The 27,988-nt window shown below is 37.9% G+C and overlaps 1 protein-coding gene across 2 annotated transcripts in view; it reads right to left on the bottom strand.

The window, feature by feature from the left end:
* The window catches only part of aimp1a (aminoacyl tRNA synthetase complex interacting multifunctional protein 1a), a 29,900-nt gene extending 2,822 nt beyond the window's left edge, over nt 1-27,078 (bottom strand). The window contains exons 1-5 of one of the 2 annotated variants that reach the window (XM_088624916.1): nt 26,934-27,078; nt 16,545-16,678; nt 15,455-15,568; nt 11,541-11,714; nt 10,320-10,525 (exon numbers count right to left, since the gene is read on the bottom strand). In XM_088624916.1, coding sequence (XP_088481042.1) covers nt 10,320-10,525; nt 11,541-11,714; nt 15,455-15,568; nt 16,545-16,678; nt 26,934-26,935 — 630 coding nt within the window. In that variant the 5' untranslated portion in view covers nt 26,936-27,078. Of the gene's footprint in view, nt 1-10,319; nt 10,526-11,540; nt 11,715-15,454; nt 15,569-16,544; nt 16,679-21,033; nt 21,168-26,933 lie in introns of those variants that run through there. The other variant, XM_088624909.1, reaches the window with a different exon arrangement.
* Nucleotides 27,079-27,988: the final 910 nt, after the last annotated feature.

Raw genomic sequence — 27,988 nt, 5'->3', positions numbered from 1 at the left:
AGAACACACGCTTACTAGCAATGAGCGCTTGCGGACCGCGTGATTGTAAAACTATTAAACTGTTGATAAACTCTTGGGTGGCATCTCGAAAAAAGGGAAAATGCTGAACATTTGTAACTGCTGTCGTCTGGTGAAATCATAAGTACAGTTCTAGTTTTCACAACAACTATTATTGTCCAAACATGCTAATCAAAGACAGATGACCCAGAAAAGTTATTTCCAACTATGTGCTACAAAGCAGTGCTTCTCTGGCCAATTTTATTTTTTGTACTGCTGGTATGAAAAGATGTTTTCACAGCCATCACTCCTCCCCCCCCCGCCCCCCTAAAGAAAATGTCTGATTTTGTAAATATGATTTGTAAAGGCTTTAACTTTCAGATGTATGCTGGGTTTTATTTATAGGAAAGGTTACAAATGAGAAGGCCATTTGGCCCATCTAGCACTCTTTATTGATAGTAACTGGCTAGTACTGGGGAGCTTGTTCTACATTCCCACAACCTTTTGCAGAAGAAAAACTTTTGTCTCCTGATCTCAGTTCTAAATACACAGCCCTGAAAGTTTTCACTTCTGCTCTCTGGTTTGTACTAGAGTGCTGGTTCTGAAGAAATCTAACAGGCTGACGTTGTCGAACATGTGTCACCACAGACATCTCAGTCTTTTTCACTAATTATTTCTTTTAGCTCCTATTTCCACCATCTAAAGCTCATTTTGTCCTGCACTGAACTCTTATCTACAGTAAATGTTATCTGCTTGGTGTCAGTCCAGTCTTGAATTTTGTCTGACTTTCCCTTTTAGCTTTCACCTTATTGCCTCATATTTAGTAAATATGTTTGTAAATTTACTAACATTAGTAAAACTTGATTTACTAACATTTACTAACAAGTCCCAACCAGATTCCCTACTCCACCAGTTACACTAAACAATCTGAATGACATTAGACATTTAAACTATACAGTGCAAATTAAAACTGAAATGCCAGTTTTCAACTTAAAAGGGTAAGGCAAGTCATTGGCTTGTGTTTTATGTGCCAAGGGGAAAATAAATGTCTGTTTCATAATCTCTTCAATTGAAATCTATATTTAGTAATAAGAATGCACTCAAACAATGGACTAGACACGGACTACTTAGAACTCTCAAAAGTTAAAAATCAAAATTGGGACAAAACTCTCCATTAGTTGTTTAGACATTTTTGTTTAACCCCTCATAAAACTGCATCAGTTCAGGAAACGGCAAAAGGTTTCTTAATTTCAGGCACCAGATATATGCTCCAAAACATGAAATCCAGATTTGAGAACTGTATTGGGTCCTTCCATCAGTAAAGAATAAAACGGGCATAACATTGTGTAACCATGCCTCAAATGGATAATTAAAGAGTGTGAAATACATGAAAAGACAATAAAAGCACCTATGATACCAGGCTCAACCCGACTGGACCTCACTAAATAGGGTGAGACAAGTCTGGTTGCCACTGTGCTCGCGGTTCTTTTTTTCCCAGGCTGGACCCTGTTAAATAGGGTAAGCCCAGCCTGGAGCTCATGAGGCACAGCGGTACACTTTCTTTTTGCCTTTCTGTATATTTTTCCCCACTCTTTTTGTATTATTTTTGGTCCCTGCTACCCTCACACCAGTGCTTCTGTTCTCTCGCCCGGGGCGTTGACTTTTAACCGGTGCTCACCGTGGCTCCTCCCACTCCGCAGTGTCACAATTATCCGTCTATAAAGAGGCGTATAAATGTTTCTTGCATCATTACCATAATACTGCTTGAGCACACATTAACACAATAGGCAGCTGCATGGTACAGCTTCGCTTGCTCTGTAATCCCTTCAGCAATAACATAAACCAGATAAAACAGCTTATTCTGAGGTGCTGTGTGACTGGCGTTTAGACAAGTGTATGAAAAGGCATGAAATGCTCCTGCTGGAGGGGTGGATTCATGGGTGGTCTGTGGGATGTTAAAAGGAGGAAGAACTTTTGACATGATCTGGGCAAAGTCCAAGCTGTGTTACATCCTTATAAATTCATTTTCCACACGCACCATTTAACATTTGGATTTCAAAATCCTTCGGGACCAGTGACTACATGCAATGGTATCTCTACTGATCAGCTGACGTCGTGTTGAAACACAATATTTCCAACCTTCATAAACAACTCCAGTGGTTTACCAGAGAAGATTTTCTGGTTCTGCTGTGGAACCCGATACTGGTGAAAACGCTGGGTTCATTTCAGGCCGACGGGGTTCTTTGGCAAGTAAGAACTGTCAATTTTGGCCTTGCAAAGCCTCTGGTGCAAAGTTCTGCTCTGCTTTTGTAAAACCTCTCAGGCAGATTTGGATGTCCCCGCACTAGTAACAGTATATTCTAAATCCAAAATGCATGACTGTATAATATTCTGTAAATGCTTAGGAGAAGCTCAATTGCCCTTAAATTACAGTACATTAATAAGGGTTTGATAGATCTGCTATTAACAACCAATCTACCATCAACAGGTTTTGTGGAATGATAAATTATCCACATTTTCGTCACTAATGTGCAGCTATTAGCTCTGACAATAACCTAACAGGCACTACTGGTGCTATGAATCTACTGATGGTTTGCTAAAATTCTTCAGAAAATCAACATAGAGCAAACTGACCATTTTTCAGAATATTTCTTAAACCTTTATTAACACAAATCTAACATTGCTCTTTAGCTCACTAAATTTTGTTCTTGATATTTTTTAACAATAAAACTCGCGGTGGCACTGTAGGCTAAAGATCTGCGCCTGTGGCTGGAAGGTTGCCAGTTAAAAACCCGCAGCCAGCAGGGGAATCCTACTCTGTTGGGCCCCTGAGCAAGGCTCTTAACCCCAACTGCTCCAGGGGCGCTGTACAATGGCTGACCCTGCGCTCTGACCCCAAGTTTCACGCCTTGTCTGTGTATCTCTTGGAAATCAAGTTGGGGTATACAGAAAGATGAATTCCTAATGCAAGAAATTGTATATGGCTAATAAAGTGATCTTATTGTATCTATACTTTATATGCAAGACAAGGATAGATGAGACAGATAGAGGTAAAAATGATAGAAGTAAAAATGCGTCAATCATTCTATCACAAAAATCATATTCCCATTGGCTGGAAATAAGTATTTAAGTATTAAAAACAAGTTTACCAAGTAAATAAAATCTGAGCATCAATTCCTTTGCTTTAATGGGAGAAGCCTGTGGATTGCAGATAGTTTGTAAATTAATTAGAAAAAAAATACTGCTTTTGTAACAGCTACACATTTGCAGAGGCCAATGATGTTGTGCATTATTAGTATGTCTCTACATAAATTAAAAAATATTTTAATTTACCATTATGAGGTTTACGGAAAAAGGCTGAAAATGCCAACAGTGAGATTGCCACCATATGTGTCAAGCATAATTTGTCAAAAAAAAAATACCCAGGCATTCTAATCCATAAACAAAAGAGATAAACTGTTCTTATAGTAGTATAAACCCTTTATTTGGGATTAAATGTACTATATTTTAATATTTTTACTTGTAATTGCTGGTAAACAGCCATTTCTGGGCTTAACTACACCTACAAAATCCTGGAAGTTTTAGCTTTAGCTTATATTTTGTTAGAAGACTCGGCAATGCAGTGCATCTGCTGTCTTTTTCTTAATGCAACAGGTCACATCTGCTGACTTAAGGACTAAGTGGGGGTCTAGCTAAGCATGAATGCTGTAATTATGCCAAATCATCTACGGTTTTTAAATCCAACACACTTAACATTAAACCTCACGCATGGGAAATGAGGCCTGAAAACACTTATTTTCGGCACAAAGGGAACCTGAGCTTGTCAAGACAGAGCTATATTTTATTAACAGGCAAGCATTGTTCGTAGCTTCATACATCTCAGGCGCAATAAAACGGCTTCGGGGGGCGAGGTGGGCTACGAGCCCCCCACGCTGCACACGCTCCCCTGCCATTTCCCTTCGCTCACTGGAAAGGGAGTGCTGGCTCTCTGGCAGGCCGCCATGCCACGTTGACTCTCCGAGATACTGCATGGCCTCCAATAAAGGAAAAAGAAAATAAATAGAGAAATCAAAGCAGCGGTGGCTGCCCTGGTTCCTGTGCCCTCGGGCCGCAGTCTCGCCGCAGGACCGTTATGAAAGGGAAAGGCCAGACAGCCCTCCGTGCGGCAGACCGAATATTGTCATTACGGGGAGCGGAACCCATGATTCTCCCGTTCGTCCTCCCATCTGAGAGGCAAAAAAACACGCGCGGTTTCCTTTCCGTGCTGCGGGGGGTCACTGCAGGCCCCAATTTCGCAAACCGCCGCTGGCCAGCAGCGCTATAAATAAGCCAGCGGGCACGGAGCGATTCGGTGCAAACGTTCCAGGCTGCCGCCGCAGCGACGTGAAAATTAAACAGTTGAAATTATTTTTTGTTCCCTGGCCTTTTCTTTTTCCGTTTTTTTTTTTGTTCCTTTTGTGGGATTTTGAAAAGGAACCCGAATTGTATTTTCAGCTAAAAAAAAAAAAATCCCCACATTTCTTTTTCAAAGAATCCCAAATGTTTTCTTCAGATTTTAGTTCCATATTTTTAAAACTAACAGAAAATGTGCCAGGATACAACAGCCACTCTCTTTTCTGTCAATCATCATTTTCAAAGTTAACTGCATATACAGTGGTTATAAAGTTCATTCTGAATCCCTATCTTATTTTTCATCCAAACAGGTGTACTTGAAAAAAGAACAGAAAGAACAAGCACATTTTAATTTGGTAAAGTTTAGTGTTCCTTTTCCTAGGAAATGTTTTGAGCAGTCAAATCTGAAACCTATTAAAAAATATATAAAAACCAAAGAGCTTCTTGAATGATTAATTCAAAGAATAAAAGAAGAGCACACAAGTAATGATGATGTACTTTTTTGGGGAGAAAAGAACAGCAGCAGAATTTGTTTGGTCGTAAAATAATTTCCTTTCATGTTTATGCTTTCTTTGAGTCTATACCATGGCGTATCAAACACTGGAACAAAAACATGATTGTGTACAACATGGTGCTACATTATTTGACTGGAAATATGAGTCACTTTTAATTATGTCGGGGGAACAAATATACTATGTTTTGGATGTCTCGCTTCTTTTGTTTCTGAGTTACATGATCACTGTGGCCTGGGAATTTTGTACCAATTATCAACACAGCTTCAGCTTTGTCTATAATAACACGTCTCACTTCAACATTAGTGCTATTCTGTCATATCATCACCACTATTTTCTGTATGCACAATTTTCATAAAGGATCAACATCCTACAACTCCAATTCAAAGCCTTCTTTCATAAAGAACTACACAATAGTTTCTATAATAAACCATCATTAAATACATTGTTTTTCCAAGTGAAACTCACCACCTACTGTACTGAACATATTGTTTTGTGCTGTTGAACAAGGTAAATATTTGGTTTTGATCACAAGTGCCTAACCATGCTGGTGTTTTATCAGTCATTCATTGTGAAGATGCTGATTTAAAGGTGGGTCCTTTACATAGTGTCATATCCTTTGAGTGCATGGTTTCAAATTTTAAGGGATCTCAAACCAAGTCAGTTAGAGGGTCTGATTGACCTCCTTTCATTTGTAACCAGTTTTATGTCGAGTTCAATCTCTGCTGGTAAATTTGGCATTCAAGCTGCAAGAACAAAGTCTCGAGAAGGCCATTAGACACAACCAGCTGTTGTGGTTGCTGCTGCAGCCTATAGATCTGAAGACATTTGTTAACATTTGTTAAAAGACTCCATCCACAATTCCCCAAAAACTGCCAAGTTTCCAAGTTTGAACTATCAACACGCCTTAGTCTAACCACTATAAATATTTTACTTTCTTCCAATTTCTATATACGTTTATTCTCCTGATTGGTAGGCTACTGCTGATTTCTTGGGTAAACTGAGCCGCTTGGTTGTACTCACCATGTCAGCTATAGATAACTAGGTCTATGAATGGCATTGGTTATGGTTATTTCTTGTGCCGTGGACTATTCTAGCCTACAATCATTGGAAATGGCCATCTTAATAGACCAGACCCACTGACAATTTACCTTAAACTAACTAAAATGTGTTATCTAACCTTATCAATGAGACCTTGAAGTGAAATTTTCTACTTCATTGATCTACTATCAGACCCATTCTCAAAAACTCATCAAGCCATTTAAGCCAGTGGCTTTTGATATTGACAACTGTGACATTTTACTACATTTGTTTTACGTTAGCCTTTTTGGCTAATAGCAAACCATTTGAAAATTGAGTCTATTTCTGTCATGTCTACTTACTTGTCCTAGGCCACACTTGTTTGTGTGGGGTACTGGGATATATGTACAATTCCCATTTCAGAGATGGAATTATACAGATCAGTCCAAGTCACATTGGCAATCCTAATCAAGTTTCCTGCTTGCCCTTCTGCTCAGTTTTGGAGAGCAGCCTGATCAAGATAGCGGAGGGCTGGTGTACTTACTTCATCATACTTCAAGGAATACATTACCTTCTCCTGATCTGTGCCTCTTTACCACTTCATCCCTCACTCGTTTTAAAATCTCCTTGGTTTTCATGGTTGATTTGTCACATCACTACGCGAGTTGTAGCTTATAAATTAATATCTGAGGAAACATGCAGAGACGGGTGCTACTTGGAAGTTAAACAACTCTGATTATACACAGAGACCATTACTCCAATTTTGTGACTCTTCAATTTATTGGACTGCTCCTGAATTTGAGGTTGATGCATCATCAACTTTTCTTTAAAAACTGATCTGCATTTTTTACACTTAATTTGTTAGCTTTTTTAAGTTGGAGGTGTCATGACTAGATGCCAGATGGCAACAAAATGTAAACTTTGCAGGGCACTCTATGTTCCCTGCTTATTTACTACCATGGTCTTGGTTTTCATAATCATGGTGACGACATTCACATTTCATTTACTTGCAAATGAAACGAACATTTAACAGTAGACTCTTAAGCTACAGTAAATTGTGTAACCGAGAGTGGGGTTATACTCACTTTCTTTTTCATCGTGATTAAATCATTCTAACAACTTACTGGATTACTGACTAAGTTAATAAATATGTTTTATTGTGTCCAGAATTCTGTGGCTCATGTGCTAACTAAAACTACCACAGCATCAATCTCCTGTCCAGCGTAAATTACTTTGGCTCCCTTTGAAATTTAGAATGGATTTTAAGGTTCTGCTGAAGTATAAAGAATGGTATGCTCTAGCTCCAGGACAATTTAACAAGTTATTGCTTGAGTGCAGTCCAACACTTGATGTAAGAACTGCTGATTCAGTTCTTATTCAAACCTGTGACCAGGCTCCACACAATGGGCAATAGAGCCATCTACTGTGTAATTCCATAACTGTGGAGCTTCGTGGATCTCTTACTGTGAGCTTGTCTTTTTCCTGTAACTTTTAATTTATATTTTTTCTCTGCCCTAGTTTTACGACATTAGATTTTTTTTTAACTTCCGCAGTTTTTATGACGAGCTCTTATACATAGAATGTATTATTAAAATAATAGCTGGTTTTAGAAGATCCAAGTCAAAGAGCAGTCAACTGAGTTTGCATGTTACTTTATGAAAACAATCTAAAATTATTTTACTTTATTTTTTACGGAAAGCATGAAAAAAATACATACAGATGCCAAACACAGATTGTGGTGCCAGTAGTGCCAAGCACGGGGTGTGCTTCTTAACAGTCTTCAGCAAACTTCTGTATTCAAAAGGCCTCCCCTGTATGGGTAGAAACACTTTTCTACTCTCTTTTTTTGCAAAGCTGCAGTGGTGTGGACAGACTCCTGCTTATTTCTTTGTTTGTGCCCCATAAACCATCTTCTAACCACCATTACAAAACTGTGTGCACTGCGTGGTCCAAGTCGACAGGCACAGATTTTGAACACCCGTGGTTTGTGGGATAGCAGCTCCCGGGAGAATATCAATGCATCTGAAAAAAGGCCGCAGTCTTCTCGCAGTGTGGTCTTCCCTGATCTGCTACAAAATGCAGAAGGGGTGGCCTGTAGGATCGTGGGGGATCTGCCAGACCCCCGTAACTTGTGGCTCCCAGGGAGGTTTAGTAAGTAAACAGCCTTGACATCAGGCTGTTACATTTCAGGAGAGGGGAAGGGGGGGGGGGGTTGTATTGATTTCAAAGAGGAAGCACCATGAGTCTATCCACTTGGGAATTCAGTAGCTGCACATCCTACTCAAGTGATCCCATTTAAGTCCTGGAAATTGTTGGGATGGTGCCTTTGCACTCCCAGGGATTGGAAAGTGATAAGCAGAAGAGACCACTTTGCCACCATATTCCTAAACTGATCAGTTTCACTTGAAGCTAAACACTTCACCCACTAGGAATAAACCCCTTGAAGTGATGCAATTGCTTTAACATGAACTTTTTATTTTATTACAATATGTTAGACAGAGTTCACGTGATAAGAAATATAGTCTGGATGCCTGTCTGGATTCACACATGGAACAAATATTTTAGAACTTGTGTTTAAGGCAGGAAAAAAAAACTTCATCAGGCAACTGCTAGGGGAAATACTTAAAAGATGTTTTCTAAGCTGAGATTTTTGTCCAGAAAGTACAGATTTCAATGAGTACATCATCTTTTTGCAATGAAAAAGTTTTGAGGGCAATTAAAGCTATGCTCAACAACAGGCTGAGTTTCACTCACTCTAATTTATGTTAGAGACCAAATATGATTTTCATAGAGAATCGGTGAATAAATTATTTTCTTCTGAGTGTTCTTTTGCCATTGATAGCAACATATCTGGTGGTTTTAAACATTTGGCAAGAAATATCTCCAAATACCAAATGTTTCTTATTATTTTCATTAATTTTCCAACAGTACTAAACACAACCCATAAAACATTAAACGTTGGGTATGAACACAAAACCTAAAAGCAAACGTTAACTATAGCTTTGTGGGCAATATATTATTCCAATATAAACCATCATTTCCATTTAAGCAAGTGGACAGGCAATTAGAAGAAATATTAATTATTTTGGTAAATTTAATTAATCCAGAGTTCAAATACAAATAGCTTTAGTGTTAGATGATGCCACTAAAACCTACAGCAGATACTGTAGATTCCGTTACTTGAATAGAGAACTACAACTACAAACGTTTTGTACAAACGTAAAAAACATCATCCCATGTATGGTAGCTTTTCACTGTTTTTCTTATACTGCTTAGTGGTAAATATACCTGGCATCTAAAACAGAAAGAACTGCAGATATACATTTTAGATTTCTTAAGCTTTTGCTGACCTAACAATTATTTAAAAAACAAACAAATAGGAATACTGATTAATGCATATAGCCTCTCCTTCAAAAGCATGTTTTTAAAACAATGTAATGTTAAGGACAGTTCACAATAACATACATTTTCCTACACATCCCTGTGAAAAAACATTTAGTATGAATTATATACAGTATGTATTCTAGTAGTGATCTTAATTTGTATGAGAATTCTAAAAAATAACTAAAGACATTATATAAGAGCACAGAGCTTTGCAGGGCACTACTATTCTCCAGTTGCGATTTCATGTTAAAACAATCTTAGAGTGATTTTATGAGCTTGGGTATAATCAAAGCTGTGATTAACATCTGATTTTTTTATAGCCTTAACACTGCAATGATAATTACTAGTATCTCTGCCCAGTATAGTGTTAAAAGACAATCACCTTTGATATTTTAGTGGATCAGTATACCAAATCCAAATGTAAGTATATCACTTCTCTTTAGAACCAAGCTTCTCTGAAGAACATTCATTACATTCAGAGCTGTCATGTCATCCATAATACGGCTAACTCCAACTAAGAAACTATACAGGAAGAAAAGTGGCACAAGCATTCATAAGGACTGAATATTAAAAACAATCAATAATGTGTTTAACAGCACTTGAAAATAGTAGATGTCAATGATTCATCTCTGCCACTGATTATTCTTTGCATAATACTGCAAGTTTTTCAGATAAAAAACATTTGATTTCTACCAGTAATCACATCAGCAAGTGTGAAACATGCAAGATATGCAATAAATATTAAGCTAGAAAATGATGACTGTGACTAGCTGTTCATTTAATAAACCACTGTCATAAACAATAATTGTATAAAAGCTAACTTTACCTACCTTTACCTAAAGCTAACTTTACAATGGGTTGATCATTGTAGCTAATATTAATAAGAACTGGATTGTATCTGCATTTTTTAACACAAAAAAGTCCCATTAACTTATGTCAAGATGTCTTCCATCATGTAATGAAAGTCTGGATGTGTCCCAGAATTCCCTGGTTGGCGTCTTGGCGGTGTTTTACCTGCTCTAAGGGCACGTGCTTCACCAGGCCGCTGACCACAGTCCTGGGGGCAGCTTCTCCCACGTCTACCTCCTCCACGTACAGTGAGTCGGCATCGGGATGCTTCTTAGCCGTCACAATCCTGCCAACTCGCAAGTCCAGGCGAGAGACGTCCACTGGCCTGGACTCCTCAGCCGCTGCTGTTGGAGTCTTCTCTTTCTTCTCTCCTGCAGGAAGGCAAAAAGAACATTGCTCGACACAACAAACAACTCTGGCCAACGATGGTCTATCACATACGACTGTTGAAACAGCCACACGCGTCAAGCATTTGAGGAGAATGGCCCCATGGCAACATATACAGTCTGTCAAGCTTTTTCAAGGTTTTTTTTCCTGCTCAAATAAAAAAATAATTTTAACCCAAGTGTGAGATTCCTCACATCTGGAGCTCCATTTCACTCCAACCATGGCTGTGACCGCGAAATCAGATGGCTTTCACATTCCATTTCAAAAGAGCTACCTGTCGCTTCATTTTGATTCCCAATTTGTTACCTGAATTTTGGAAAAATCGTTTCCCTGTGGTTTTTAAAATGCACAATATGCACCTAAATAATGATTACTGGATGTGAAGGAGTGAAAAACTGGATTATTGGGGCAGTTTAGATGAGCCACACTGTCCAAACCCCGAGTTTTATTTAACTGGGATTAACAAAGCTAACAAACAAACCCCACCCAGGGAACCTGAACTAGCAGTGCCATAGGATCTGTAATGACCAAGTACTCACATAACCTAAACTTTACTTTAATGGTTTATAAAAAGGTTAACAATTTCTACAGTACACCGTCCACAGTCACCACACTGAGGCACTGGATTGGACACTCCACAGAGAAGGGTCCACCAACATCCTACACCACAGCAACCTGGTTTTCCTTGGAGGTCACTCACCACAGTACTGTCCAAGCACCGTACTGATCGAGCTCAGCACTGACAGGATTAGGCTACAAACTGGTAATGATGCAGTCAAATTAAAAATGTGGAACTCTTTGTGAGCGGTCTAACCCAAATTGAGGCATTCTGCACATAATTGTATTTTCAAATTGTAAGTTCAAAACACAATCCAAACTTTAACACGGAAGCACCGGTAATCACCCAGGAACATGACGACCATCTACATTATCAATTAATAGTAATGATCATTATTATTATATTGTTGTTTTCTCCTTGTTCATTGGCACGGTCATTACCCCTCTTTTCTGGCTTCTCCTTCTTGGTTTTCTCTCCATTGCCCTTCTGAGGGGTCTGTTTACTGCCTGCTGGGGCAGGGGCAGTGGAGGTGTCGGGCTTGGCAGCCGCCACCACAGGAGGCTGGGAAGACGACTGGACGCAGGCATCTGCAGCGGGCATTGGCACCTGTTTGACTGGAGATTCAAAACGGTTAAAACGTTACAGTGCACACAAAAAGCAAGAGGAGCAAAGGCCTGGCACCCTGTGCTAAAACCATTGAAAAAATGTCAATTTCCATGAAAATCTGTTTCATAAATCCCGAAATACTGAAAAGAAAACAACTTTGGCAAAATCAGGCAAATGAAAAAAGACCGTATAAATGAGAAATGAAAGAAAAAAAAAAGCTACAGATCCCCTCATTTGGTGGCTCTTCCTGTCTGGGGGGAAATTACACCTATGGGAAAGCAAGAAAAGCAGGAATGTCGATTAACCCGATTCATTTGTTTCTGTTCACAAAAAAGACCTTTGCCTCTTGAACTTGAACTCGTTTCCCCTCTAAAAAAAAGTTGTTTACCCATCCTATTATTAAAATGAACTTTTATTAGCCACATAACTCAGAAATCAATTCTCTGAAAATTCCCCCAGTGCTAACTTTTACATAAAAAGAACAATCCACATTTAGATCTATAAAATCCAAGATAATTACAGGCACCAAAGGATTCCCATACCGGGCTTCAGCGGCTGCTCTGTTGTCGCGTACCTTTCAATTGTCTTAACGGTATAATTCAAACAGATAAGGCAGCACACTGCTTTTGATGGATGCAATGGGAAGAATAGCCCCATAATGCACATGAATGAAAGAGAACATAAAAAGAAGGTCAATATACCTCTAGAATAATACCACAGCCCCCAGACTTAAACAGTTCAAGAATAAAACAAACAAAAAGGTGGAAAACCTATTAAAATAAGCCTCCTCAAAATCTCTTTTCCCATTTAAATTGTCTAGCTATAATAAAAAAAAACGTTCTATCACCACTTTGTCTTGTTAATGTTTACAATGACATTAGTGAACAGGATTTTGCTTTCAGACATTTTCTTAATTTAATGAGCAAGATGCTGCTGTAATGTTACAAAAGACTTTGACTTTCAATTTTGTCTACCCAAACTGAATTCTATCATCTGTACCACTTACTTTCATTCTTAGCGGTGGCTATTACCTTTATATTTTAGCGATGAAATATAAAATCAATTTGAATAAAGTCATGAGAAAAAAAAGATTGCACTACCATTATTACTGGCTTCTCTCTGTTATTTATCCTGCTACTGCGGTAGGAGGCTTTCAGAATAGTTTCATGTTAATATTCCACATAAAAACAGGTTTTCTCACAATTACAACACTGCCTGGCTTGCTCACTGAACAAATGTATCTTAACTGCAGGCAACTGAAGAACAATGTGCACCTGATGTTACAGACAATAATATTTTCTGGGTTACTTCATATTAATCCAAAAAACAGAAAAATGTACGAAAACTTACAACACATTCTTACATACATATGCTCTATGTTTTCTACTTTATAGACTTTCTAGGAAACACTAGTTTTAGAAATTAAAGAGTTTTCTTTGATACCCACATAAGATTTTGAATAAATTATGCAGGACTTGCATACATGTTCAATGATTTTCCATTTTATCCAAATTTCCCCATCTGTACCTTCTCAAAACCTCAAAGTGCAATTAAGAAATGCAAATTTTAAAAGATGAGTGGACTAATTCTCAGTTTAAATTCAACAATGACAAAAATGACCGAAAATGTGCTCACAGAGGCCGCGGTGTCAAAAACTACTTAATGAGCAAAACAAACCCCCTAAGGCAAAAACTGCACATTTGTGGCTGGTGGTGAAGAGCTAACTTCCATCCACAACTTGGCATAATGCTAAGTGTAATTACTTTAATAACAGTTAATAGGAGTTTAACAGTACAGCTTTCTGGATGTTTCCCAAGTGCCTCAATTGGTGTTGACCTAAATAGCTTTATCTTTCTGTTCATGAAACGGAGAAGGACATTAATTTTAACATGCTGCCACAGTGTGAAAATACAACTGCATATGAACAGTGAAACTATCTTATTAGAAGTTCTTTACAAAACTGTATTACATTCCTGTCTTTTCAAAGGACAAGATTAAACCATAAATTTTAAAGCCAAGTGTCTTGTCTTTATGCTAATATTACAAACTCAACCAACAGTTCTGAATTTTTGTTTTTCTGGCAACAAGGAAAAAAGTCAAGAAAACTGTCGAATCTACATGTGGCACTGGGTGTCCTGACTTAAAGTCAAAATGCCTCTTCATGTTTTCATTAAAATGGAATGATGACAAGAGCAGTCTTTATTTCCCTCTTTAGGAACTCTGTACGTTTCCTGTTTAAAAAAAAAAAACTGTAACCAGCATTCCCAAAGTGGCAGTGTACAATTGTCTGTGACACAGGAGTCGAGTGGGCGTTAGACGCCCAAGGTCATCTTGGCTTTAAATACAATAATGACTCACTCAGGGGGGCATAAATTCTCCTGTAAGGTACTGCGGAACTTGCAGTCTATCAAAATACGAAAGACCCTTGAAGGAAACATTAAGGAAGATGACTTCTGCAATTCTCCCAGTGCACTTTACATTATTTCCATTGAAAATGCCAGATTAACTAGAACAAATATAGAGAAATTCCAAATTTAAATAAAGACCACAGTTAGGTGTAAAGAAATACTTGCTGCCCACAGTGTAACAATTTGAAAAATCACTGCTCAATAATAATAATAATAATAATAATAATAATAATAATAATAATAATAATAATAATAACACTAATAATATATATACTATTATTGCTTAAAAAATAATAATGCTCACTGCTCAAAAAATAGTAGTAATAATAATAAACTCCATTTGAGTTACTTTGTGTCTTTAGTTTAAAATATTATATATGCTTTTTTTTAAATCATCCTAATTTGATTTTTTACCTATGACAGCAAGACTAGAACCTTCACTTCTATATATGCATCTTAAATTTTGCTTCTGCAGATATTCAGAATCTTAAATGTAACATTCTCCACGATTGCCCAGATCAACACTGTTTCGTATTTGATAATCTGAGGATGTTGATAGTAAGTTTCCAGAGGTGCATTGCTTTACCTGCATGAAAAAGTGAACCACATAAGAAGGAACTAGGCTTACATGCTTTTCTGTAATACAGTACTGAAAAGTAACCTATCAGACAATTCTTCATCTGATGTTACTGATATCTTATCAGAGTGTGTTATCAGGTCATTTGTACATTCAGTTTTAGGTGCTGTACTGAATTTCATACCTCAGTCATGAGACAGACTGCTGGCATATGGTCTCTCCATGAAATTAAGTTTAATTATCTGAGCACAAAATGAAAAAGTGTCTAGTAAGGACCCCAACTTTTCAAAAAACACCACGCTCTGTCAGGAGCAGGAAAACATTATATTTTTTATTAGAAGGCAGATGATCAATTTTGCTTTGTAGTGATTAAATGTTTAATAAAAAGTTGCTTTTTATGGCACATCTGTTACGGCATATGTGGAACGTTTGTTTCAGTATTCCAGTTATACTATTGTACATTCAGGACTGGGCATTTATGGTTTAATTTTGCTTACTTCAAGCTTCCCTGATACTCACACGTCTCACTTCTCTTATTTAGACATTCTATAGGCTAGTGTATAATTTGTGGAAATATTAAGTATTTTAATCTGTCTCCTGTACTTTTAGAGCCAAGAAAATATATTTTTGTTCAAACTTGATGCTTGGTTGTAATTTCTATGCCATTGTTGTAAAATTTCCTTAGGTTAACATGCGTAAAAAAAACAAAATGAAAAGACACTCAATGAAACAAAGACTAGATTAAGGAATACAGGGTATTTACCTCCTTTCCTTTTTTCTTTTTCTAGCAGTTGTTTTTTCAGATCCTCAATATCTTTCTTTAACTTCGCATTTTCCACTCGAAGTTTCTTCTCCTCCCGGATTGAGGCCTGCAAGACTGGATTAAAAATAGATCAATAAGCCATGATGATCTCTTACATTGCTCTATATGTTCCCCCATTAAAATACGATCCCGTTGTTGCAGTATAGCAGGATGTCCTATGAAAGGAGTGTCATTACCGGAAACCTGCCACTAGAGGTCGCTAAAACACGACTTTAAAGATTTGCGATACAGTTTCCAATAGCATGTCTCACCTGTAATCACGAATTGTGCAATTGGATAATTGTTGGGTCCATTGTTGTGTATAAAATGAATAAATCAGGGAGAAATTATGGAGTAGCAGGTAGTAGCAGTAGCAAAATTAAAGAGTGGCGGCATCCACATTCTCTAAAGCAATTTTAATATTTTGTAGTTGTCTTTGGGTAAATGTTTTATGATTCAAACATCTAAAAGCAAAAAAGGTAAGAAGCACTTTCTGGACTTTATAAAACAGGCGTCTCTGTAGTGCTTTTATGCAAAGGCCTCCTGAGCTATACCACAAAAGCAGGATTTTTCCACAGCTCATGACTTGCAACCTAAGTTATGTCTGTGTGTCTCATGGAGAGCAAGCTGGGGTATGCGAAAAGACAAATTCCTAATGCAAGAAATTGTAAAGGGTTAATAAAGTGATGTTATAACCGTTTTCAAATATGAAACATGAAGATAACATTGTTCATGTTGACAACAGAGTAAAATGACCTCACATTTCTACATATTAATACAAGTTAAAATATCACATATATGTAAAAAAAAAACATTTAGTTTTTGTCTCAAAACAGTCAGTGTTTAAAAACAGTGAACTAAACATACATTATTTTCACTGGTTGTGACATTAGAGAAGACAGCTTCCATTAAAAAAAAACAACAACAACTGTTCACATCAAAGTTCTACTCTAAATCTTGAACTACAGTGGCGTCCTGAAGTTAAGGTGCAATCACAAAGCTTCACAAAGCTGCTTCGCTGCTCGGCTAACAGCTGGCGCTCATTTCTTACTAGCTTTCTCCTTGAGCAGCTGGACCTGCTGCTTCAGGTATTCAATGAGCTGGTCGGCCTCGGCCGCCTTCTGCTCCAGCCTGTTCAGGGAAGGAGTGCTGCCCGACATCCTGATGAGAGAGCGAGCTAGGAACCTGCAAAACAAAATCACGGGGAGTTGGGTGAAACGGAGGGGGGGCATCGGCATGGTGGCCTTGCAACACCGATCTTACAAGGATTCGGAGAACGCTCGTGGCAAATGCTCATTGTGGTTTTGTGGGGTTTCGATAGGATAATAAAAGCAGTTGCTTGTTTCGCTATCTCGTCTCCACTTATCCTTTGTCCTCCACTTATCCTGTGAGAACTTGAAAACACGACAGTTTTTAGTTCATGGCTTGTATAGAAACAATAATACATATGTTTAAAAACGCATTTTAAACTGGTAATCAGGCGTGTAGTGGACAGTATTGTTTGGTACACTCAGGGATTTAGTTAATACTGTTGGTCAAGGACGCTTTGACATATTCTCACTCCATTTACGAGAGTTGTGGGCTATAGGGACATGGTATTAAATAATTTAATTCAGTTACTCTTCATCAATTTCCCTTCGGGATCAATAAAGTGTTATCTTTCTATCTAAATGTAGAGAATTCCAACCCGTTAACTTCAACACTTTGCCTCTACATCACTGATGCATTTTTCTCGCTCATTTGCAGCCCATATTTGTCTGTGATTCACGTAAATACGGTATGATAATGCCTCACGTGAAAAGATTCTCCTGTTTATTAACAGACACGGCGGATCTACAATCTTTTCGAGAAACTGTCAGATCCCTTAGGTCTCAGTGGTAACACCGTTGCTGAAAGTAAGTCTGCGCACCCAACTTTCTTTCGTAATAATTGCGCTTGAAGCAAAATTGGCTAATGCTCATTTCATAACATTCTTTGAAAACGTAAAGCAATCAAGAGAATTACTAATCAGAAAGCTCAATACCCCATTACCTAAAGAATCAAATTAAATAAAGTATTTTAAAACATTGTATAAGCCTACTTCATGCATTACTTATGGTGTGATATAATTTGATGCCACATTTTTACAAATGATTTATTCGAACACAATGACATCCCTAGGTTGAAAGCTGAAACTGCATGTAGAATAAAATCAACTCTAAAATGACTACATTCCTAAGAATTTGGTTTTAGTGTTGTAATTACATAACTACTATTCTACATTGTTTACAACTTTGATATATAGCGTGTTATTATTATTGTCAGAGGTATACGTACTTGTTTGCAACCATGCAAATGCTTAAATGGCAAAGGACTTTGTCAAATCATATTAGAAAATCATACATTCAAGGTAAGGATAGGTCATCCTATTTTAACATCCGATCGGAATATTTCAAAACTTGGTTTTTTTTTTTACATTCAATGAAATCTAGATATAGAACATAAAGAAGAGCACAAACAGATCATGCTGGCATTGCACTTGCAGATGAATCCCTGAAGTGACTTATATGACCCTTTAAAATACCATTTCAAAATAAATAAAAAAAAACATATGCTGGCAATGCATGCTTCACAGCTGATATGGTGCTCAGTGGAACATCTGTTTATCGTGGTATAAACTGACCATAAAACTTTCTTCCAAATCTCTCTGCACCCTGAGCAAATCCTGAAGCATGGTAGAGGTAATGTTATGGACTAGGTAGACATGACCATCTTTGAAAGTGATTCACTCATCTATACTGATGAGGATACTGATAATGAGTATAGCAGGAGATTTCACTCTGAAGTGTACAAAACCGGTCTTTCTACTTATATAGAAGAAACTATATAAGTTATATAAATCATAGACCTACATTCCAGTTTCTTAACTCAACAGTATGACCCTTCATAATGGAACATAAATGGAAGTAGCAGTAGCATATCTGTGCCATTTAAGAGAACAACTGGAATGCCAAGCGAGATTCACCTGTAGCCAGTGCTGCTGTACTCCCATTCAAATCTCAGTACAGAGGACAGCGATCAGCCAGTTCTTTCCAAGTCACTGGATGTCACGGTGCATACAGAAGGTAAAACATTCCTACAATTTCCTTTATGAAAAGGTCTTAACAAACCCAATGTTTCCGAGTTCCCGAATTAACTTGTGGGATGCTGTTGCAGAGCTTTGAGAAACAGCAACTAAAAACATCCTGTCGGAGAAACAACTCTTTTTTCGATTTTTTTTAATCTATTCAACCTCTACATATGTTTTATCACTTCTGAAAGCCTGCACTTGCGAGTGTATGCTGAAACTCATTCTCTAGTTTAAAGCCCACTGACCTGTGTCATTAGCTCCAAGTGTCCAGGATCTCCTAACAGACAGCACACAAGTGTCGGCTACCCTCTGCACAACCTCCGAGGCCAGCTGTGACTCCCCGTTTTTGTCAAAAAAACAAACTGCACAGAACATTTGCTATAAAAATCGTTCAGAACATTTTAAAATAGTCACCTGTATGCCATATGCCAATAAATTCAATTCACTTCAGCTTCACATCTGTGACAGTTACGAGGTCCAAGTCTATGCGATGCGTGAAATAGTATTAAACTGGATTATGAAACTCTTATGGAGGTACATTAATTTCCTTGCTGATGAAGTCAGTTATCAAATCCATTAGAGACTCTTGACTGCTGAGGACATTTTTAAAACTCACTTTAAAAGTCTTTTTGCTATATCTTTGAAACAATTTTAATGCCCTCTTGGCTTTATTTGTTGACTTTATTATGTGATTTTTTAAAAAACTGTGTACAGACTAAAACATATCATTACTATTATTGAGGAAATTATCACTTACATGATAGAAAATCTCTTTACAGAAGCTGACTAGATAATTATACCTTTTGTCACAAATAATACACACCCTGCATGATTCACTTAAAAAGTATGAATTAGTCATTTACTAGAACAGAAACTGCATTTCTCTATTATTAATACATGGCTAACGCACAACTCCTACTCGAAAGTTGTATACACATTTTCTGTAAGCCCCTTATATTTCCAGATGGAAACCAGTTAGAAAACTTTTTTTGTTTCCAGAACTTGTATAAAGACAGATAAGACCCTTTTAATTTTCAGCAGTCTGTAAAAAATCTCAATGATATGTCCATTCTCAACTGGCAATGCGTGACAAGTGTGAGAGAAAGATTTTAGCTTCACAGACCTCACACTGCAGTCCCTTTGCCTAGATTCAGGTCAAGATGGACAAATCTAAATTCTCGCAACTAAAAAAAATAAACAGAACAAGCTGAATACACTCATTTCTGGAATTTTTACTAGCATGGGCAAAACATCACATAACTCTTGCTGTGAAATTGTAGGCCTACACTTTATTTTTAAATAATCAGTTAAAAGAGGGATAACGGAAAATAATACTTTATGAGGCTCTTTAGCCCTTTTGGGATCACACAAAGGTCCTATAGCGCTGCCTGTAGAAACAGCTGGTTACCATTCTTCCCTAGTGTTCTACTTGGGACATATAGTGCTTTGGCAAAAGTCCTTTACTGACAAAGGCAGAAAAAGATTTTACAAGAAAGAAAACGAAACAGACTAACTTAGTATGCGGTGGTACTGGAAAATAACTGGCACTAGATAAAAATAAAACCTCGGATGAGGAAATTAAAAACATCAAAAAGGCTGGAGCTGATAATGTAACACATAAAATCCTCCTGGTTTTGGAGCTGAAATATAAAACTAAATGGGCCTGAAGAGAAACACTTTTACAAGCAGATGATACCAGCATGTTAATTTGTATCATACTCAGAATAAGCACAGCCTGTGGAGGATAGCCTACTGTTTCCCCACACGCCTGTCTGGGAAACATGAGGTGTCCTCAAACAGACAGTCCAAGTGCTGCCCGGAAGAAAATCACGGACATTTTCCCCTAAAATAATTTGTAGAAAGTGTGAAATCTGTATTTGTGACCTCAGAAGAACAAGCTGGAAGATAGCTCTACTAATAATTCATCATAATTTAAAAGTGTTCCGGATGTACTTCAGTTTCCTTGCTGATATTGGCAGACAAAAGACAGGAATCAGTGTACTAAAGAGACTACACCATTAACAGAGACAGGAACTCTGGATGGAGTGGCACCCAATGGACAGATAACAGCTGCATCTAATCCCTCCTTACACAGACAGCACCATGTGTAAGACTATAAATAAACAGAACTAAGATCTTAACAGTGGCAATAAGAAACTTATTAGAACTAGCAGGCTATTGCAAAAAAGGCACTCTCAACTGCCTATTTTCTGAAAGAGATTAATACCATCTTGAAAGGAAATTAAATACTTGCTTACAATTATTTTGTAAATCCCTTAACCCAGGCTAAAAGAAAACTTTGGTACAGAGTTGAAAAAACACCTACTGTTCTTAAGCGATCTCTCAGTTCCAGGCTTCACCTAAAACTACACCTCTGAAGACAGTAATTTTGAAGATGCGCAAGTGCGTGTAAAACACAAGAAATAATCACCTCTGCCGAGAAGACTCCCAGTCACTGAGAAGCTTTCCAGAAGCCACAAGACAAACTCTCACAACCAGCTGACACTCATCACGCATGGACCCCAGTGTCTAATCACATGCTTAGAGTGGCACACGTGCGCACGTTCAGGCAAGACAGCAGCGCAGCATTCCTAACCTCTTAAAGGCATGTTGGACTGAAGAGCCAGGCATAAAGATAGATGCATACATGTTGAGTGTATGTATATAAATGTATACATGTTATGTGAGAGTACGAATAATGTTTATAGAGCTTGCATTAAATATGAGAGTGCAACAGTTATTACAATGGCTTCTGTGCAGTGAATCTCTCAATGTACACTTCATGTAAGGCACAGGAAAACAGGATGCATTTTAATCAAGTCAGTATTATTGTATTATTATACCACTTCACCTGTGCACTGCAGTTCTGAATTAGAATGTTAGTTAATCTTTCACAGGTTTTTACACATTCGTGTACTTTAAAATGTCAATTCATTTTTAATAATTCAAATGGGCAGTGAACATTAATAAAAAGAGCTTACATGGCCTTATTATGAACAGAGACCAAGTAAAAGGAGTAATATTCCTTCAGTTAAATGTAGGGTCAATGTGGCGCAGGCAGCCCTGTTAACGTTCAGTAGACAAAGACGCTATAATGAGCTCATGACAAGGTCAGCAAAAGCAGGGCAGCAGCTGAAATTCAGGTACAGTATCACGAAAGCAGAGTTCAAAGACAGCAGGACCATTTTAAGAAGACTGATTGGAAAAAGTTTACTTTTGCTTCAAAGTCTTTAAAGTCCCTCCACAGCTAACAAATATAAAAACAACACTATAAATACGTGCACTGCAAATTTACAGTAATACATTTAGCCCCAAAGCATGACTGCTAAGGTTATAGTTCAATGCTGTAAAAGGATGTGATTTGGTTCACAAGAACAAAAAATACCACAAGTTTACGTTGAAAACTATTTTTAGAATGTTTTTGGTGGGACTGTTGGCCAAGTTTTCCATGTTTTGCTTGTCTTTGCTGTCTCCCAGGAACGCAATGTACTTCCTCTTCCTTATTGATTCCTTCAGCGGCATAATGTATTGCATAAAGTCAGAAATGTGCTCTCACTGCGTATAACCTCACAGAGAAAAATCTGACTGACTTGTGGAGTTATACACAAAGCTTGTCTTGATTACATCCATAACAACAATTCCTGTATAAAGTATAAAGTAAATTAAAGATTTGTGTGAAAAAAATCACTACGCAGCATTGGTCAGTCAGAATTTAGCTTTAGATTTGATATTTTTTCAGGTAAAGACTTCCCTTTACCTATTCCTGTACAGAGAGCTGAAAATCACAAGGTCTCTGCAATCTTACTGCACACTAAGAACATGTTCTGTTTTAGTTTATCCCCAGGCATATGAACAACAGTTAAGGTTAAAACATAAAAAATAGGTCTTGTAGAAAAATGAACACTGAAGGACTTCTCAAGAGAGCTCTTTACAGGGAAGAAAGGAGGACTAATGTGTTATTGAAGTAGTCCAGGTGGGTAGCTGCATCAGCATGCGTAGGCTGCAAAGGAACAAGTAAAGGTTTAGTCCATGCTGAAAAGAAGAAAGAAAACAACGTTCCGGCTGTGGAGTCTTCTTCAGGTGTGAAGAAGGCTGAAGAAGGCTGAAGAAGGCTTCACGGCCGAAACGTTGCGTTTTCTTTCTTTCTTTTCACCATGGAATAAACCTATTACTTGTTCCAAATACGTTATTGCCTATTTGTTCTATGGTTGGGAAACTCTGTGTTCATTCACTCAGAACAAGCCAGCTTTACTCTAGAATTCCAAAAATGTAAGCCCTTCAGCAATGCAATGATCTATTACCGTAAACAGGTTACAGACGCTCCAGATAAGCCAATGCACTTCAGAGCTGCAAAGGGTCAGTACTGGGTTGCAATTTTGAGGTCTGACTTGTGTTTTTGTATCCATGCCCAGAACTACAATGGAGCACCATGATCAGTGAAAGCAACCACACGCATCTGCTCTGGTCAGCAGCGAGAGCGACTCCTCTGCAGGATTTCCCACTGGAACTCCGATATCCACGGACCAAAAGCGGAATTGTCACCAGACTGGTAGCGAAGCTGGTCCAGCCGTGATCCCGGTGGCTCTGCTGTAATCCTAACTGGAATGTACGTGAAAAAGAAGCAAGGGAGGGGTGTGACAAGGCCAGAAAAGCTCAGGACAAAAAAAAAAAGGGAATTTGAACTGCTTGGGCTTTCTTATCCAATCGGTCTCTCTTCAGGGGGGATACAAAATTAAACGCATACAGAGTGCAGCCAATGTGAGATTTCAGATGCATCTAAGCATATCCTGGATTGGGAAAACTTGAATCACTTTAACGCATCACCTGCCGGCTAGCACAGCCATTATGTCTACTTGAGGCACGTGGATTTCAATACCGCACAACAGGAAACAGCCAGTGCACCCTCGAAAAACACTATTAAAAGGGTGGCTGTCTACAGCTTTTCCATTTTCAAGAAATGCTTCTGCGCTTCAAATGATTGACTTACATTGCTTTTTATAAGCTAAGCTGTTGAACCGTGTGGTCACCTTGCTTCAGATCAGATCCAGCTACACGATGAAATGCGATCTGCAATGCCTTGCGTGATCAGATTATTTTCACGAGATGTAAGCGAGTAACATTTAGAGAGCACGCATTTTTGTTTTTCAAGGCCCAGTTACAGCACTGTCTAGGCAAACAATGTATTTCTATTAAGAGATTAACCTTTTAAACAAAGGAAATCAAATGTGCAAAAATTCATGTATTTTCACTATCTTTAGCAGTGTGGACAGCTCCCGTCACTATTTCATCCTCACCCTTAGGGAATAAGGCCTGCCCTAAAGTCTTATTCAATCACATCGCTATTTCTGCAAAATCCAGTTAGCACTTGTCAGCTTGTTCTGGAAAATCAAAAGCACATGGTGATGAATCTCAATCTCCAGTAAAAGATTAGTAACATAAACACTTGCAGAATGACATCAGATACTTGGAAAATTACAGGTGAATTCCAGGTAATCCCAATGAATGACCGCACATGTGCTCTAGATCTTAAGAAATGTAGTGAAAGAGGAGTAGGGTTATTAATACCCGTTGCTTCACAAAGACTGATAACAACTCAGGCTTTTTTCCATAAGTACAGTTTTCAGAACAATGGAAGGTTTGCTAAATCCAAACCGAAAGCACAGCCGAAAATTCTGTGGCTTTGGCATATGAAACGTGTTTATCCAGACTAACCAGCCTCACTGAGCGGGTTCTGTGGTAGTCTTCAGTCTCGATCCACACTTTATTACGTTATGAAACATAAGAGACGTATGTACTTATTTGTTGTTTTTTTTAAGTGTTTTGGGACATTAAAAGTTAATCATAATTAAAATTCAAAATCACTGTTTATTATTTACAACACATATTTAAGGCCTGATTAAAATTCTATCACTTAGATTCTATAAAACTGAAAAGATCAATTTCTGGATTTAGTGATGAACAGCGTACTTAAAACAAAGAATGTGAGGCACAGAGCTGATACCCTAGCTTCATTCAAGAAACGCCTGGATGAGATCCTTGGACCAACTTGCTACTAGCAGACAAACCCAGTTATATAAGCCAAATGCACTCCTCTGTGTTCTTTAATGTTTACAGCATAGATAAAGACGAACTGCAGTCCCAATTTCTCAGACCGATTATTATACCTCAGTAACAAAATTAACTGACGGTATCGCAAAATTGTACAAATTCCAAATTAAGCACAAAATGAAAGGACTGTAGATTTGATATGTTGTCACAAATCCCTGGTCTCACCAGGGGCGAGAGCAAAACTTTGCACGATTTGCAAGATGATGTGGTCCTTCCTGCTCACTAGTCACTGTAATGACTTGCATCGCATTACGTATGGCTGGCCGAATAAGTATAGGTTGTGCAGCAGACATTTCACCGCAGAAATGTTCCAACGTGTTGTACACGCAGAGCAGAAATTGAGGAGTGGGCTTATGTTGCACACTTGGCTACAAACCACATGTGATACAACAGACTGAGGAAGAGAAGAGGCAGAGAGGAAGCTAAAAAATTATAATTTCAGAAAAAGTCTGCTTTACTGTAAGTATATTTTTTGCCCAGACGTATATTAATCAGTCCTGTCCAGTCTGTACTCAGCCTCTTGAATAATCTGTTGCTCCCACATGTGCCAAATAACACTACCAAATGTCCTGCCTTAATGGGAAATTCACAGGCACAGGAAGCACAGTTGGAGATCACAACGTATCAACCTCTGCAATGTTAAGTATTCACCAGCTGCTGGTGGATTAATATTCCTGAATAGCCAATGGAAATCTGCAGACACTAGTTTGTGGAATTCCCCATGGGCAGTTGCAGCAAAAATATGACCGAATCTTCTTTCACTCCTGAAGGTTTTAAAATAATACATTTTTTAAAAACATTAAGCAAACCTCCATTATAGATCGAGACTACACCACCAGTGTTACTTGAAAATGTTCAGACTTAATTTTACGGGCAGGGCATGTGCGATACATAAAGTTTAACACAGGCATTTGATCCAGTCTTCATCATCTTCATGATTGGAATTGGATGATACATCCAGAAATACAGAACGATCAGGATGCATGGCACCACGCTTGGATACATTTGGAAAATTAGTGATTTGGTGCACTGCTATATACTATAGCTGATATAATAATGAAATAATTAAAAATAAGCCAACAATCATGTTTTTAAAAAATCATTTAAAAAATCCCCTTGCAATTTTATTAAAACTAACAGCAGCTGTGGATCAACTGAAAAGGGCAAAGCACAGGTCCAAGGAGTAATAGTCTCAGAGACATACACGCTACCATACAATGCAATTATAACTCTGAACCCACTGGATTAAATACTGCTGATTTTTTTAAAACGTCTTTTTTAAATTTGGGACTGTGGCACTCCTATTGATAATATTACTGGCAGTCTGGGCACAACTGGCACTTCTTGCCAGCATAACTTCCCAATAAAAGCCACTACTTGGGATTGCTGTTTATTTAACTTAGATTTACAGTTGGTTCATAAAAAAAAAATTGGGTAATAAAAGGACAACCTATTTCCGTTTGTTCTCCTTTTTTGCCTGTGATACTGGGTTGTTGTTTTTTTTATTGATGGAGCTCAATTAGTCCCGTGGTTTGACAGACTCGTTTATGGAATTGATCCCATCCGAATAAACGATATTTCCTTAAATAAGCAATTAATATAGTCGTTTTTTTCTCCGATTTTTTCCAGGTCTGCAGTATCATTCTGTACAACACACTGCCTAGTACTGAATACAATATCCGATAACAGGTCTTATAGGTACACTTGATGTTTTTAACTCTGTCCTTTTCAGATCTTTCTTACGCTGTCTCTATAACAGTAACAAGACAATAAGCAAGCAAATTGCTAAAATGTAATATTACACCTTTGACCAACGCCTTTAACGGGTTATTAAGCCTTATATACGGTACTACACTGTAAGAATACAAGAGCGCAACTACAAAAGAACTCATATAGGCGGTTAAACCAAAGGACATATTGACACAGGGCAAAATATACCTTTAGCTACAGCTTCTGCTTATCACAACCTTTCTTCAAGAGCTTTGAAGTTATACGAAATAACCGAACTCTTTCTTTTAGCCAGGTACATCGTGCTGTCAAATGCAGCATGCACAGAGGCTTTAACATGAAGATAATCATTTAATGTAAACGGCCGAACACCAAACAATAACGAAACACAGGGGAAATTACTGCACCACACGAAATAAAAATAAAAACAGCAACCCGGAATTACAACAGAAACAGACATATAAGAACCAATATTAGCTACACGTTCTTACTTACATTCAAAATCACCAGGTGCTAGCCACGACTCTCGCACAACTTCCTCATGGGGGCTTTCAAAAAGGAAATAGAATAGTGTGCTGTCTATCCAGCGCCTGAGTGATTTCAGATTTTTACACTAAAATATATTCCATCACAGCAACCGTGTATCATTCTTGAGTACACTCAATTGTGAAAAGTATCTGCTTAACGGTTTAGCATAACTTTCGTACCAAAAAGTGCGTTTTTCAAGTGCGTACATTTCAGGCAAAGTTTCGGTACCCTCTCCACCAAGTCCATGTCGCCGAAGAACACAATGACCTGCCTTTGGTTCTTCAGTCCTTGATAGCTGCGGCGGAGTGCCACCCAGCGTCAGAAATTGAGACCAAAAGTCTCCAATAAAAGCATTCAGGCCGCTGGAGTTTAATTCCTCCACTTTTACTGGGCCGCTATGAGAACGACATGCCTATTTTAAACTAAAATAATTACTAAAGCACAGAACCATAGCACTATACGCATTCAAAATCAATGCTTATTTTAACATCAACAGCTATAAACAGTACGTATATCTTCACTTTGAAAATAAGTGTTAATATATATAAGCAGGTTTTAAAAGGTGAAGTGACTATACATTATTATCTTATTTTCCCATTTCCTTTCACAGTTCTATGACTATCTACAGTATTAGTAGTTCAAGTAGGTAGCTGTGTCAGCATGCATAGGCTGCAAAGGAATAAGGTTTATTCCATGCTGAAAAGAGATATAAAGTTTTGAGTGTGGAGTCTTTCACCCCCGAAGAAGGTTCCACAGCCGAAATGTTGTGTTTCTTTTCTTCTCTTTTCAGCATGGAATAAACCTTTACTTGTTCCTTTGCCATCCCTTAGCAGTTTACAATACCAAGGTTTCTCAATTCCGTATCCTATAGGAATCAGTCACTGATTTTTAAAACGCATTGGCAGTTGTAAAAACCACAACCTATACACACTATAAAAAAAGTCAAATGCACAGAAAACATACAGACTGAATCTGAACAATAACTATAGAATATAATTGTTTTTGATTATACAGTGTAACAA

The sequence above is a fragment of the Lepisosteus platostomus genome, chromosome 1 (assembly GCF_059453375.1).
Source record: "Lepisosteus platostomus isolate fLepPlt1 chromosome 1, fLepPlt1.hap1, whole genome shotgun sequence".
NCBI lineage: Eukaryota > Metazoa > Chordata > Actinopteri > Semionotiformes > Lepisosteidae > Lepisosteus > Lepisosteus platostomus.
Note: the sequence above shows the minus strand (reverse complement) of the source record. Positions and strands in the feature narration are given on the sequence as shown.